At 36.5% G+C, this 14,859-nt stretch overlaps 1 protein-coding gene across 1 annotated transcript; it reads left to right on the forward strand.

Moving 5' to 3' along the window:
- The first annotated feature begins 12,049 nt into the window (after positions 1-12,049).
- On the forward strand, positions 12,050-13,259 carry LOC110621423 (NAC domain-containing protein 90). Its single transcript, XM_021765704.2, has 3 exons — positions 12,050-12,303; positions 12,424-12,716; positions 12,908-13,259. Exons 1-3 carry the CDS (start codon positions 12,138-12,140, stop codon positions 13,235-13,237), a joined length of 789 nt encoding a protein of 262 aa, XP_021621396.1. The 5' UTR covers positions 12,050-12,137; the 3' UTR covers positions 13,238-13,259.
- The last annotated feature ends 1,600 nt before the right edge of the window (positions 13,260-14,859 follow it).

Raw genomic sequence — 14,859 nt, forward strand, 5'->3', positions numbered from 1 at the left:
GCAGAAGCAATAGCCACAATCACAGCTCGCAAGATGATAGATTTCGTGTGGGGGCATATTATCTGTAGATTCGGCATACCTAGAGTGCTTATCTCAGACAATGGCAGACAATTTGACTGCAGTACCTTCAGAGCCTTCACGACGAACATGGGCATATGGCACAAATTCTCCTCTGTGGCCCATCCTCAAACTAATGGCCAAACAGAAGTCACTAACAGAGCTATCCTCCAAGGGTTAAAGAAACGGCTAGATGGCGCAAAGGAGAATTGGGCTGAAGAACTCAACAGTATCCTATGGGCACTCTGAACCACTCCCAGAGCACCCACTAAAGAAACACCCTTTGCACTTGCTTATGGCACACAGGCCATAGTCCCAGTTGAGTTGCAGATTCCCACTCACCAAGTCCAATTCATTAGTGAGAACACTAATGGGGACAAGTTAAGAAGCAACCTAGATGCTCTTGAAGAAGTTAGAGAAGAAGCCCAAATCCGAACTGCTGCTTATCAACAACGGGCAGCACGATATTACAACCAAAAGGTTAGAGAGAGAAGCTTGAAAGTGGGAGACCTGGCCTTAAGAAACCTAGAAGCTACAGGGAAAAGAGCGGTCGCGGGCAAGTTAGCACCGACCTGAGAGGGTCCATTCAGGGTGACAAAAGTGGTCAAGCCAGGGGTATACCGAATCGAAGATATGCAAGGAAACCCTGAGCCCCACGCTTGGAACATCCAGCACTTAAAGAGGTATTTCCCTTAATATATTTGTAAAGAAAAACATTGTATTTTGACACACATGAATAAAATTGTTTATACAATGTGATTATCTTTGTGAATAATACTCCTCCGTGAAAAAGAACGAACAGGGCTCAGAGAGGCCCCTTAAAAAATAAGACCTCAGTTAGACACAAAACGAGCTGAGATGACGAAGCGACAGTAAGGCCAATGTGCCTGAATATTGTGCAAAACCTCAAGGAGGAACAAAAACGACCAGGATCCCGTAAGATCTCCTGAAGCAAAAAGCAGCCGGCGGGGCCCCGAGGTCACCCCGGAATAAAAACGACCAGGATCCCGTAAGATCTCCTGAAGCAAAAAGCAGCCGGCGGGGCCCCGAGGTCACCCCGGAACAAAAACAACCAGGATCCCGTAAGATCTCCTGAAGCAAAAAGCAGCCGGCGGGGCCCCGAGGTCACCCCGGAACAAAAACGACCAAGATCCCGTAAGATCTCCTGAAGCAAAAAGCAGCCGGCGGGGTCCCAAGGTCACCCCGGAATAAAAACGACCAGGATCCCGTAAGATCTCCTGAAGCAAAAAGCAGCCGGCGGGACCCCGAGGTCACACCGGAACAAAAACGACCATGATCCCGTAAGATCTCCTGAAGCAAAAAGCAGCCGGCGGGGCCCCGAGGTCACCCCGGAACAAAAATTGCCGGTGAGGACCTTAAAGGACCTCCCGGAGCATGAAGACCGGGATCCCCTGAGAACTCCCGGGTAACCAAACAAGGCCAGGACCCCCTAAGAACTCTCGGAAAAATAAAACAAGAACGGTCGGTGAAGGTCCCAAAAACCTCCCGAAGTGAAAATTTCTCATATCATAAGCAGGGACAACTTACAAAAATACTGTTCCAACCTCACAAAAAAGAAGGGCTCAAGGCTATCAAGGAAAAATCATATTCCGACCTCCCGAAGAGGTTCCGACCTCGTGAAGAGGTTCGGGGCATAACAGCTAAAAAATGCCGACCTCAAAATGACTGCTAATACTTAAAGCCTGGGTAAAAAGAAAAGGCCGAGCTCCCAGTTCGGATAGTCATGTACCCTAACGCTCGAAGTATAAAGGTCGAGCGAAAAGCCGAGCTCCCTCTATAAAAAGGCTCATAAACGAAGAAACCAGCAGGGAGATAAATGAAGGTAAAAAGGCTATACTCAAAGCCCAAATCAGTTTGTCTGGAACAGACATCCGAAGTCACAACCAAGAAGAAAGGGTTAAAAACAGAAAAACAGATATTTTAGTCGCTAGTAAAAGATATGAGACTTGATCTCTCAGACAATTAGCTAAGAACTGAGCTCACAACTTAAGACTGATTCAGTGGGGAAAAAGCTTATGAATGAGAATACGTAGTGTAAATATTACAAGTATGAAAAGCAGAGATAAAAATGAAGAACAAGAATAGTTCAAGGAAAAAGGAATCAAATCTTCATTAAAATAGCTGTTACAATCTATTTTTCGGACGAAGTAGAAGGAAAAATAGTCCTTAAAGGACTCACATCTGTGAGAACATCCTCGCCTACACTATCTTTATTTACAACTACATCTGGAGGAAGCACGGCCTCCTTTGGATCAGGCCTCTCAACATTAACAACAGGGGCAATCTCTGACCCTAAGTGGGGGTCCTTCTTCTCAGAATTAGGATCATCTCCCTCTGACCCAGGAACTTCCTCGTCCTCCCCCTCCGGCTCGGATTCTTCTGAAGGAGACACAGATGGCCGGCCTGCGAAGCGACAATCCCCTCTGGGCATAGGGAAATCATCTTCCCCATATAACACCGGCTCGCCATCCGAGTCCACTTCGGGCTTACGAAGCTTTTCCAAAGGAATATCAGGAGCGTCTCTAGCTTCCCTTAAACCACGATTGTAACCGGTTACGTACATACGGAAGGCTTTCTTAAAAATAGCCGACCCCATCTCAGCGGAAGCTTTATATTCATCGAGATGTGCTTCACAAGCCTCAGCTACAAATGCCTTCAGTTCAAAAGAATCTTTGTAGTCCTGAAGGTGAACCTCACAGGCCTGCTCGATCTTCCTGTTCAGTTCATCAGACTCCTGATACTCCGCTATACATTGCTCACGCTCTAGCTGAGCCCTGTCTTCAACATGTTTTACTACCTTGAGCAGGGCTGAACACTTACGTTCCAAGGTCCTGACTTCATGGTTGAGCTGTTGGTGGCGAAGGTTGAACTCTTCAGCCGACGAAGCTAGGTCTCTGATACGATCAGAGCTCGTACTCAACTCCTGCTCAAGGACCTCCACCCAAGCTAGGGCCCCTTCCTTCTGAGCTTTCACCTCCTTCAGGTGAACCTGCAGTCCTTCAGAATCAGCCTTTAAGGCCTCATATTGACGCTGGACCTCAGTTCTCTGGCTCACAGCCTCATCTCTCTCTCGAAGGGCCCCCGTCATAGAGGACAGCTGCTTTAAAACTTCTGCACAATGAGCCTCCACGGTAGCCGCCCTCTCATCAGACTCCTTAAGAACCTTGCGAGTATGAGACAGCTCTGCTTCTAAAGACTTGGTGTGCTCTGCTGTCTCAGCCGCCTTCTCCTCAGCCTTTTTAATGGCCTCCAGCGCAGAGTGCAACTCTACCTGGAGGGACTGGGTATGCTCCCGAGCTGCTGCAAGATTACCCCTGGCGTCACTAGTTGCAGAAAAATTTTCATCCAGACGTGCCTCTTCAATCCGAAGGTCTACAAACTCCCGAAAGGAGCGATCACGAACATCCACCTCCATAAAGAGGCCCGTCACCTAGTACGGAATAACAATCGTCAAGAAAAAGAAATAAAGCAAACTAAAAGAGAAGTGGAAAAGTAATCTACCATCAGAAGCATCTCTCTAATCGTCGATCCGAGCTCCTCACGAGAGCGAGACCGAAAGGACGCTTGTTCCTTAGTAGAACTGGCTAAGAGACCAGTCAGGGCAAGAAGACGCGGATCTGAGGCCTCGAAAATTCCGCCGAACATTCGCTCTCTAAGAAGTTCAGCAACAGCACTGGCCGGAGATTCAGAGGTAATGTCCGACGCGTTTAGAGCGTTGTCAGAAGAAGACAACAAAGGCACAGCAGGAACACCTTTCTCCTTCCCAATGGGAGGAAGAGCTGGAGAAGATCCTGTGGCGGCCCTGGATTTCTTCCGAGCAGGAGATGGGGAAGAAGTTCCAGAAGGGGCTGGGCGCTTATCCCCGGTCTTTAGTGGAATGCCTTCAGGCCCAGTCCCCACAGAGGCAGGGGCATCTTGGGTAGGAACATCTGAGATTTGGTCCTCTATGAGGATGATCTCCATCCCTGTCCCAGAAGCCTCCTTGTCTTCAGTAACGGGGGACTTAGATTTTCCCCCTGACACCCCTTCAGGAGAATGGACAAGACCCGACTCCACTTGTTCAACGACTTGGGTCTGCTCCACAATGGCTAGGGAGGTTTCCCTCACGCCCTCCGAGGAAGCTGGAGTAGATTTAGACCCTTCAGCGGGCTTAAGAGTTGAGCTCGATCCACCACGGCTAGATGGCCGACATGATTTGGTGTCGTGAGAGCTTGGTTTAGAAGCTCGAGAAGAAGCTTTGGCAGGAGGTCGGCTAACCTTTTTGGAGGAAACAGCTTGAACCACCTCCGCCGCAGCCTCAGACACCGAATGCCCAGCCGAAAAAGCGTCGAAAACTGCGTGCATATTATCCCGAGACAGGACAAAGTTCTTGGGGAACTTGATTTCATCCATTTTAACCTCAGAAGCTGCAAAAAACACGAAATTATAAAGAGTCAGCATACTTTCTGATATCATGAGCAAAGAAGAAACAAAATTGCTAGACAAAGCAATATACCCGTGTCCCGGATATCCCTAAGATTGGACACGAACATACACTTCTCGACGTCATACTTCCTTTCAATGGAAGTCAGTCGAAGCAACCCCACCTGCTCAATAAGGCTCAATTGGGGCAGCTCGTTGCAACCCGGATGGACCTCCTCCCAATTTAGATCCACCTCCCACGATCGGGCGGACTCTAATTTCAGCTCCGCCACAAGGAAATTCTCTACCCATCCCTTTATGGAATCCTTGTAGCCCGTGAAAAGAGACAACCCACTACGGGGGGAAAAGTAATAAAAATTCTGAACCGCCCTAACCAAACGAAAAAAAGTGACAAACAGACACGCTGTGGGGGTAAAACCCCAACTCAGGCAGATAGACTCAAAACAGGACAGAAACAAAATAGAATTTGGGGATAACATCCGAGGGGTTACCCCGAAGTACTCGAAAACCTCAATAAAGAAAGGGGTAAAAGGAAACGGTAGACCGAAATCCCTCTGTTTGAGAAAGAACACTATACAGCGACCCCTTTGGGGATCCATCAAACCAGGAGGAGGAGGGTTAGGAAGGACTACCCTTTCGTTTTGAAAAGGCGCTCGAATAAGATACAGAGGAGTATCTAAGAGCCTCTGGGAAATGTGCTTAGTTATGTTGGAAGAAGTAATATGCGACCTAAGATTAACGACATCGGGGAGCTTTGGACCTTCCATGGAAGAACAAAAAAGCGTACCTGAAAATGCAATAGGGTGAAAAAAGCAGAAGGAGTTGCAGGACAACAGAAAGCAGAAGAGAGCTAGTTTCTTCAGAAGACAGAAAGAAGTCGAAATGAAAGGCAATAATGAGACGGAACGTTGATTTGAACAGTTTTGTCTTGGAACGGTGCGATCATTAATTACTTTCGAAGTTTCCCCTCTCAACGGTTAGATAATAACCGGCGAGAAGGTAAAGGGGCAAAAAGATGATCGCTGGGCTTATCCACATCCATCAAGAGCCAGGTCCACGATGACAGCCCATCATTCAGAAGCCCATTCGCTGGTTACATAATACAAGCCCAACTCGTCCGAACCTTAAAGACAGGGCTCTACCCGGATTTCCCAGTTAGTGCAACTTAACTTACAAAAATTTATCACTTCACCACCCCTATGGTAAATACTGAGGAAATAAAGGGGCAAGTCATACAAGCAGATAGGAGCATGATGAAGGTCAGACCTGCTCACCACTTAAAAAGTTATAAGATTTGACTTATCGTTATTAAACAAAGGCTACGAGATCGGAAAGAAGCGATGAGGGCACTCCGGAATTGTACAGAGCTGAGGGCTCAGAGTCCAACTCATGAATAAAAGACAAAGCTCACAGGTCGATTAGTCCAACCCGGGAAACATAACTTGAGAGCTCAGTTGGCTAAGGAGACTCAAAGCCCAATTCATCGAGTAAAGACAGAGCTCACAGGTCGGATAGTCTAGTTCGGAAAAAGTTAACCGAAAGCTCAGTTGGCTAAGTGAGTCCGGAGCTCAGCTCATCGATTAAAAGCAAGAGCTCACGAATATGGTCAGTCCAGCTCGGGAAAAGCAAAATAAAATTTAGTTGGATAAAACTACGAAGAAAGCAGTCTCAGTACTTCATCCATGACAAAGGAAAAATAGCTCAAGTATGAACGAAAAACAAGAATTTCATTAAAATGAAAGTTTCATTACAGCGCGTTACAAATACCCACATTACAGAACAAAAAGCTATCCTTAGAGGATTTACATGATCAGATACATCGTCTGCGTTTACATCATTATCACCTACCCCACTACCCTAGTCTTCGGATCGGAGGAATTCTCGTAGCTCGAAAAATAAATTTAGCAGGAAGGCCAAGATCTGTCTCGTTATTATAGGGGAACTGAACAAGTTGATTCCCATAAGCATCTCTCACTGTTCCCCTATAGGTCGGCATCCTGTTGCCCAAATGTGATTCATGGTACATACGAACAGGATATAATATCTGAGCTTGTTCGAATGTACCCTGAAAACATAAGTTTTCTAGTTACGGCTTCAGGAAGATCACAGAGTATATATTCGAAGGCATCGCCGGAAGCTTGACTGAGTGTAGCAGATCTCAGTCTCTCATAATACAAATACTCCACACCAAAGGGGACAATAAATTGATCATTTTCGCCACCTCCATTTATATCAAAAGAAGACAACACGGACATTGGGGAAATTTCCCTCTCGAAGGAAGGCAAAGTTAGAATAAACCCTTCAACAGCCCAGAACCTCTTTGGAGACCGGACAACAAGCAGAGGAGGAGGAGGCCGGCCAGACAACCTGGGTAAAGTAGTTTCAGCAATTTGCCGAATGGTCCCACCCATCGACCACCCTACCAGAAGGATCTCCAAAGCAACGTCCAAACTCCTTAGAGGTAACCTCAAATTCTCAAGAATTTTGAACTGACTCATCTTTATCTCAGGTACTGCAGAAAAGTTCCAAAACAGAGATAAGTTAGAATTATTTTCTAGCAAGATGACAAATGCAAGATTAAAGCAAACCTCTGGGGCAACAAAGCAGTGTAACCTTAAGCTCACCTCTATCCGTTTGAAAAAGGGCGTCAAATGGACCCTTCGCAGATAAAACAAGAATCTCTCGCTCCAACAGAGGGTTTGAGAATGAAGAAGAGCTAGCGCTGATATATATACTCAGAGCCTAAGGCCTTAGCACAAGGCAGAGTTATGCTAGACTCTAAGCTAACGATGTCCAAATCTTAAAAGACATTCATGGAAAAGGAAAGAAAAGGCATGACCAGATGACGGTGACAGGAAAGCAAAGATAACAGAGAACACGGAAAATAGAGAAAAGCCAGAAAGGGGAAAGAGCAGATAGGATTCAAAAATTGAGCAATGACAAAAAGATGAAAGGGTGTTATGAAGGCATCTGAACACGAACAGACGCGGTCATAATGGTTCTCGGTATTCACCCCCTCGGCAGTTGGAGCAATAACTACCGAGAAGGTGAAGGGGCAATTGATGACCGCTGGATTTCTTCATCCCTGTCCAGGGCCTCAGCCACAACCTAAAGCCCATCAAAGTAAAGGCCCACGTACTTGGTACTCAAAGCAGGCCCGACTCATCCAACCTTCAAGACCGGGCTTGACCAAGCTTCCTCACTTAGATCAACCCAGTCCGCGCAAAGCAAGCCCTTTCCTCTCTGGCCCAACTCTCGGCCCAACCCAGGATCCAGAATGATACTCACCAGACAGCCTGGCAGATCTGTTCGAACGTACGCACAAGGAGAATCAGAGGCCGTTACGCATGGGGCAGGCGCCTGATACCCTCGTACGCCCGAATCTGTATGGCAGAGACGCATGGTCCAATCCTGGAGAGGCCTTTACACGTCACCAGCAAGCAAGATGAAATGGATAAAAGGGGAGTCCCCTCCTCAGAAAGTTTAAGCTTTTATTCTCTAATACCAAAAACCCTTGTAAAACCCTATTCTATTGGATCTCAGATCATCAGGTACAAATATAAGGAAATAATTTGTTGGTATGATTATAATATTAGGGATCAATTTGTAAAATTATAGTACTTATTTATAAATAATTATAATAGTTATGGATTAGACTGTAAAAAGAAAAAGGTTAGTTTTAAATTATTATTTTGTTTAAGTATTATTTTGTAAAATATAAAGGCTTATTCCTAAACAATTGTAATATTTAGGAATTAATATAATAATTTATTTATAAATAATATTTAAGGATCAAATGACAAAATTATAGATGCTTATTTAGGGAGATTTTTTTTAAAACAATTAAAATAAATGTTAGAAAAATTATAAAACTTACATTAAAAAATTAATACTCAAATACTCTATCCTTCGTTTGAAATAAAGATTTTATAAAAATTCAATTTAATATAATTAATTTTTTACAAAATTTTTATTTAAAATAAAAAAATTAAAATTTTTAATATAAAAAATTTTCATCATATAAAAATAAAATTATAAATAATTTTATAATAATTATTTAAATTCTTTTCTTATAAAACTATTTATTTGAAATTTTATCTTGTAGCGTGAATTATTGGAAATTTTTGAAAAATTAAAAATGATGAATATTATGATTTTTGTCTCATCGATAGTGTGAAAGCTTAGAGTGGTAATTAATATGAATACAATTAATGCATCATAAATCAATAATAAGATAATTTTATTCGCCAAACGATATATTTTGCAAAATTTAATTGGAAAATATTAGAAAGAAATCAAGTGTTCACATAAACCATTGAATTTTGAAAATTGTTCAACAATCAAGATGTCAAATTTGACTCTTAGTTAAAAGACATCAATCCTTTCTGTTGTACTTTTGAATGGGCAATTCTGTCATCCCATTTTTTGAAATATTAAACTATTATAGTATATTTTTCTAAAAATTTATCTTCTAAAAAAATTCAAAAAAATATTAATTAATAATTATATTTTATCTGTCACAATAATATTTTTAAATTTATAATTATTTGTTAAGGACAAAAAAATGCTTGAAGAATTCTCTGTACTATACTTTTTTTTTATTTTTTTTGGTAGTTTCATAGTACTGTATGCTTCTCCGACAAAAAAAAAAAAAGAAATAGTACTATATGCCTGGATGTTGTCGGAAAGAACTTTCTACAATAGGTTGAATATGAAATGTTTGGAAATTAAGCTATGGAAGTTTGAATTGACAGCTTGGTAATGGTAATTTGCAAGAAGCTCGTGTAAAATATTCATAATATTATCTTTTAAAGTTAAATCAAGAGATCTGAGTTGAACTTTTATAATTTTCTGACTTCTTAATTTAAAAACAAAAATTAAAAATTAAGAAATAATGGATATAAATTACCCAATTTAGTCATGTAATCTTTTCATCCAATTAAGGGCTTGTAATGTCTGAATTTTTATTTTTGAAAAAAAAATAATGAGAAAATATTCTTGAAAAAATTCTCTGTTTTTTTTTTCTTTGGTCAAATTCGTAGAACCAATTGCCTTTCGTCTGGTGATCAATCAACAATCTATCTTTTATTACTATAGTCTTTAGGCTTCAATTTCAACCATGCTTTTGAACTTTATGTTTTTGTTTGTTTCGTAGGAATTGAATAGAAAATAGAAAGAAGAAATAATAAGTTTTCTTTTTTTCTTTTTTAACAGAAAAATAAATGAAACACCAATTCTACATAATAAGAATATAATGACAAAATTAAACTATATAAATTCATTTTCCTAATTTTTTATTAAAATAGGAAACTTTTATCTGCAACTATATTCAACGGATTGAGATATATAGAGAGAAATAACGTGAATTTAAATAACAATAAAATAACTGTTTAAAATTAATATATATATATATAGATTCAGATTATATTTTAAAATCTAAATTTCTTATTAAAATTTAAAATGCACAACATATATATCTGTGTGAAAAAAAAATTAATTTTAATGTTATTTTATTTATATTTTTTTTATTTCATTCAAAAAACAAAAAGTGAATTGAACTAACCTTTTCTAAAAATAGATTATTCGTATTAGGACTTGAAAATATATATAAAAAATGTGGTACTTTTAATTTATTAATCCTGAATTTATTACAATATTCATTAATTACACTCATTTATAAAAAGTATTTTTCTTTATAATTTATATAAATATATAAAATTTATTTATTTTAAAAGAAAATTAGAAATTGAAAAATAGAATATGAGATATTTCAGACTAATTCAGATATATTTATCACTGGATTAAATTTATGAGTGTAATAAGTATATAGACGTTATAATGCATATATTTCCGCTCTGTTTTGCTAAAATATGATTGATGAGGTTAAGATATGGGGGTGTTGAGATCCGATAAATGAATATGATTTAATTTTAATTTAGTAAACTAAAAATATACATATGATTAAAAAAATAATTAAATAAAAGTTAAAATACGTTTAAGGAATTGAATTTTGAAGATGGTCATCTATATATATATAAAATTCAAAGTAGAATTACGAGCCAAGTGTGTGTTCTACTTATTCCGTGACATTTCACGTGATGCAATAACTCAAATTCGGACTGCCCATCGAATGCCCAGTAGTTTCCACGTTGACCCAATGAGTCTACTCAGCTAATTATACACATCAGATTCTTCAATACTTTGTTAGGGCTCTTCAATTTTTATTTCTAATCGTTTTCTCTGTCCCAAAATATTTAAAAAAAAATTCAGTCTACACAAATATTTTTCTTATTCAAATCGTGCCATTGCATCACGATTAAATATTATTCTTTTGCCTCTCAGAGTATTTTTTTAATTATTTAGACATAAAAAATATTATAACGGTCAATTTATTTACGTATTTCTAATTTCACTTGTTCCTAATTTCAGTTTCTCTAAAAGTTAATATGATTATCTTTAGATAATATAAAACATATGTGATTTAATACTTTATGATAATATTTAATAGTTATAATAGGATTATTCTAAAATATTGATGATCGAAGATGAGAAATAAGTATGTGAATAATGGAATGGACGCAAATATCACGTTGCCTCCGGTGTATTCAGATTTTAAATTGCATTATTAATTAAAATTTCATGTAAATTGATATAAAATATTTTTTATAATATCAAATATATGTTGCATTAATATTTTATGATAATATATTAAATATATAAAATATATTTTCAAGTAATAAATACACTCACAGATTTAATATGATAGTAAATACATATGAATAAATCTAAGAAATTTTAGATTTTATTTCGATTTTAATTAGAAAAAAATATATTTTTATTAATAAATATTCTAGTTGAAGAAAACCCATATAAGAAAATTTCCTAATTGAATGTCATATTAAACTAAATTAATAAGCAGAATGGGAATCACTCAAAACTCTTGCTGAGTTTGGTCATCTGGCTTGTGGTCCAGTGCGTACGTATTTTAATAAAGTTTCATGATTATATGGTTCCTGGGAAAAAAAAAGTCTAGTCTAATTTATTACAAAGTATATAACTCATCTAGTAAATTTAATTTAATTTTGAATTTTATTTCTAAAATCTTTACTTTAATAAATTCTCTTCCTTTGAAATAATTAAAATTTTAAATTGGTTTTTTAATTATTATATTTTGAAACATAAAAATTCAATTATTTTTAATAAAAAAATAAAAAGTAGATAACCCAATTGTTTTTTACTTGAGAAAATTATTTTAATAAATAAATGTACGATCATACAGTTGAATTCTTAACTCAATAAGACAAAAAAAAAATGTGTTCAATTATATAGCGAAAGCGTGGGACCCACCCCATGCAAGAAAGAACTTGGAATAATCCTCAGAGAAAAGAAATTTTTTGTACTCCAAATGAAAGAAAGAAAGAAAAGAAAAGAAACTTTTCTTCAGAGCAAACGCGTGGAAAATGGCAAGCAAGATCATAAGCTTCAATTTTCTGATTTAACTCGTTTCATCCTTCCAAAAAATCCTATATATGATCTCTCTCAACAAAAGAGAGCTACCTGCTAATTAAGCTAAGTTGTTCTTTTCATTTTAATTCACTGCTACAATCTCAAATATATATATAGAGAGAGCAATTGAGATGGAGGGTTTAGCACCTGGGATTCGTTTTTATCCTACAGAAGAAGAACTGGTCTCGTTTTATCTTCATCATAAGCTAGAAGGGGAGAGAGACGATCTGAATCGGCTCATGGATCGTGTCATACCCGTCCTTGATATATATGAGTACAGTCCATGGCAACTTCCACGTAAAAATCTTCTCGCTTTCTCTTCTTTTCACTCTCTTCTTTTATAAAGATATTAAGTTTTTTAATCACCTTTAAGTATTCATGAAGGATGATGATCATCATTATCTTTGTTTGGTGCAGAATATGCAGGAGAGTTCTCCCATGGAGATCCTGAACAGTGGTTTTTCTTTATAAAAAGACAAGAAAATGAGGCTCGTGGAGGGAGGCCAAGGCGACTTACGACTGCCGGATACTGGAAAGCTACTGGTTCTCCTGGTTATGTTTACTCTTCCAACAATCGATGCATCGGCGTGAAAAGAACCATGGTTTTCTACACCGGCAGGGCCCCACTTGGACGAAAAACTGAATGGAAAATGAACGAATACAAAACAATAGAAGGTGAAGCGTTCTCTTCAACTGGTGCAAATCCAACGGTACGCCAAAACATGGTGTTTTAGTTTCACTTTGCTCAACTAGGGTTCAAATTAATGCTATTATAGGAAAAAAAAAAACTACAAAATTTAATGATCAAGTTATAAAAATGGTAGTTGTTAAACTATATTTTCATTTTTAGCAGTTCGAATAAATTAATGTTTGATAGTTTATCTCTTGATGTATTTTGCAGCTAAGGCATGAGTTCAGTTTGTGTCGGGTTTACAAGAAATCAAAACGCTTAAGATCATTTGATAGACGACCAATTGGAGCGGAGATAGGCCGGAGAAGTGCTCATCAGAAAATTCAGAGTGATGAGGGGGCAAAAGCTAGAATCCATCAAAACCCTGAAATGGTAGAGAGAAGAAGCTCACCTGCGAGTTCATCCTCAGGAGACCATGGCTGCTGTTTCAATCAAACTGGTGAAGGAAGTAGCATGCAAATGGCTGCTTCTCCAGGAGATGACCCTCTTTGGGATTTGGACCAATTGCATCATTGGTTTAATTGTTTGGAGGATATGTAGCTCAACCCATGTTGCACCCAGAAGGGAAATATTTAGAAATCATTTTTATATACAGTAAATAAATAAATAATATTTTTTTTTAAAAAAATTAAGTTTCATAATATAATTTTTTTTTCATTTAACAAATTTTAATTGGATTTGATGTTTTGAGATAGATTTATTAACGAATTGATTTGGAATTATGATAAGTTTTCGTGATTTCTTTATTAATAAAATGTATTTCTTTAAATAAATAGTCTACTAGCGTAGTTCATCCAACCTACTCAACTAGTTTGGTTTGATAAAGAATTGCTTTTTTTTTTTTAATTATAGTTTTTAAAGTACAATAAATAAATTAAAATATTAAAAATAAAAATTAGATTTAATTATAGACGTTCAGAACTATTAATTTTATTAAGATTTGAGCAAGTCAATCCAATTTTTGAGAAGCATCACAAAGACTTAATGAGAAATTATTTAATCGGATGGATAATATATTATTTGCATTATAAAAAAAAAAATTAGTTTTTGTCACTATTTACTTTTTATAATAAAATTTTTATTTTTTAATAATTATATTTTTATGTAGGGGTGATTTAAGATTTTCAATTTCTACATTTAGATTTTTAATAATTATAAAATAATTATATATATATATATATTTTTTAAAAATTATATTTTTTAATAATTATATTTTATCGTCTTACCACTCTAACCCTCATATCATCTTTTGTTTGAAATAATATTTTCTTTTATTTAATAATATTTTATTAATATAACTAATAGTTTTATTTTTAAAAAAAAGCACAAAAACATAATGAAAAATTACGATGATACCCTTATTTAATCGTTAATAATCACGAAACTTGTTGCCCTTTTCTATATATCAGAAATTTTAAAATTATTTTAAATACATTAAATTAATATAAAAAACAACATAATCAAAATATTTTTTAATTAAAAAAATATTTACATGCTTCATGTGCATGCACATGGATACACTAAATTCATGCAATTTATAGTTTCACGTAATTATGAATTTAACTTTCAACTTTTTAAATGTTGAATAATTTTTATTTAAATTTAATTATTATAGACTAAAATACAAATAAGTAATTTTTATTTTATTTTTATAAAAATAATATATTTATTTGTGTCTTGAATTCTGATTTAATTAAATCTAAACAAATTTTCTTTTTAAAAGAAATAATATTTTCATTTATTATATTAAATTTTAAATAGATATCATTTAATTAAAAAGCGTACCTCAATTTTTTATAATAGCTATGTAAGTTATTATAATAACTCCTGGTTTTCAATTTTTTAAATAAATAAATTGTTATTATTGAAGCGTTTAAAATTACTTTATAATTGAATTTATAAATTTAGTTTAATGATAATGTATCGTAGTAAATTTTAATTTTTAATTAAAAAAATTATTTTATAATTAAAAACATTAAAAAGTAATTTCAATTTCCCAAATAGGAGGCCACCTAAGGCCAAGGGCCTGTTTGGTAGACAGGTTTAGTTTGGGCAACCATTTTCCACTCGTTCCTGGGCTTTCCCAATGCCCATTTATGGACTTTGGATTTGTTTAGCATAAGCCCCAACCCTAACACTCCACGCATTAACGAGTCATAATT

This window comes from Manihot esculenta, chromosome 8 (genome assembly GCF_001659605.2).
Source record: "Manihot esculenta cultivar AM560-2 chromosome 8, M.esculenta_v8, whole genome shotgun sequence".
NCBI lineage: Eukaryota > Viridiplantae > Streptophyta > Magnoliopsida > Malpighiales > Euphorbiaceae > Manihot > Manihot esculenta.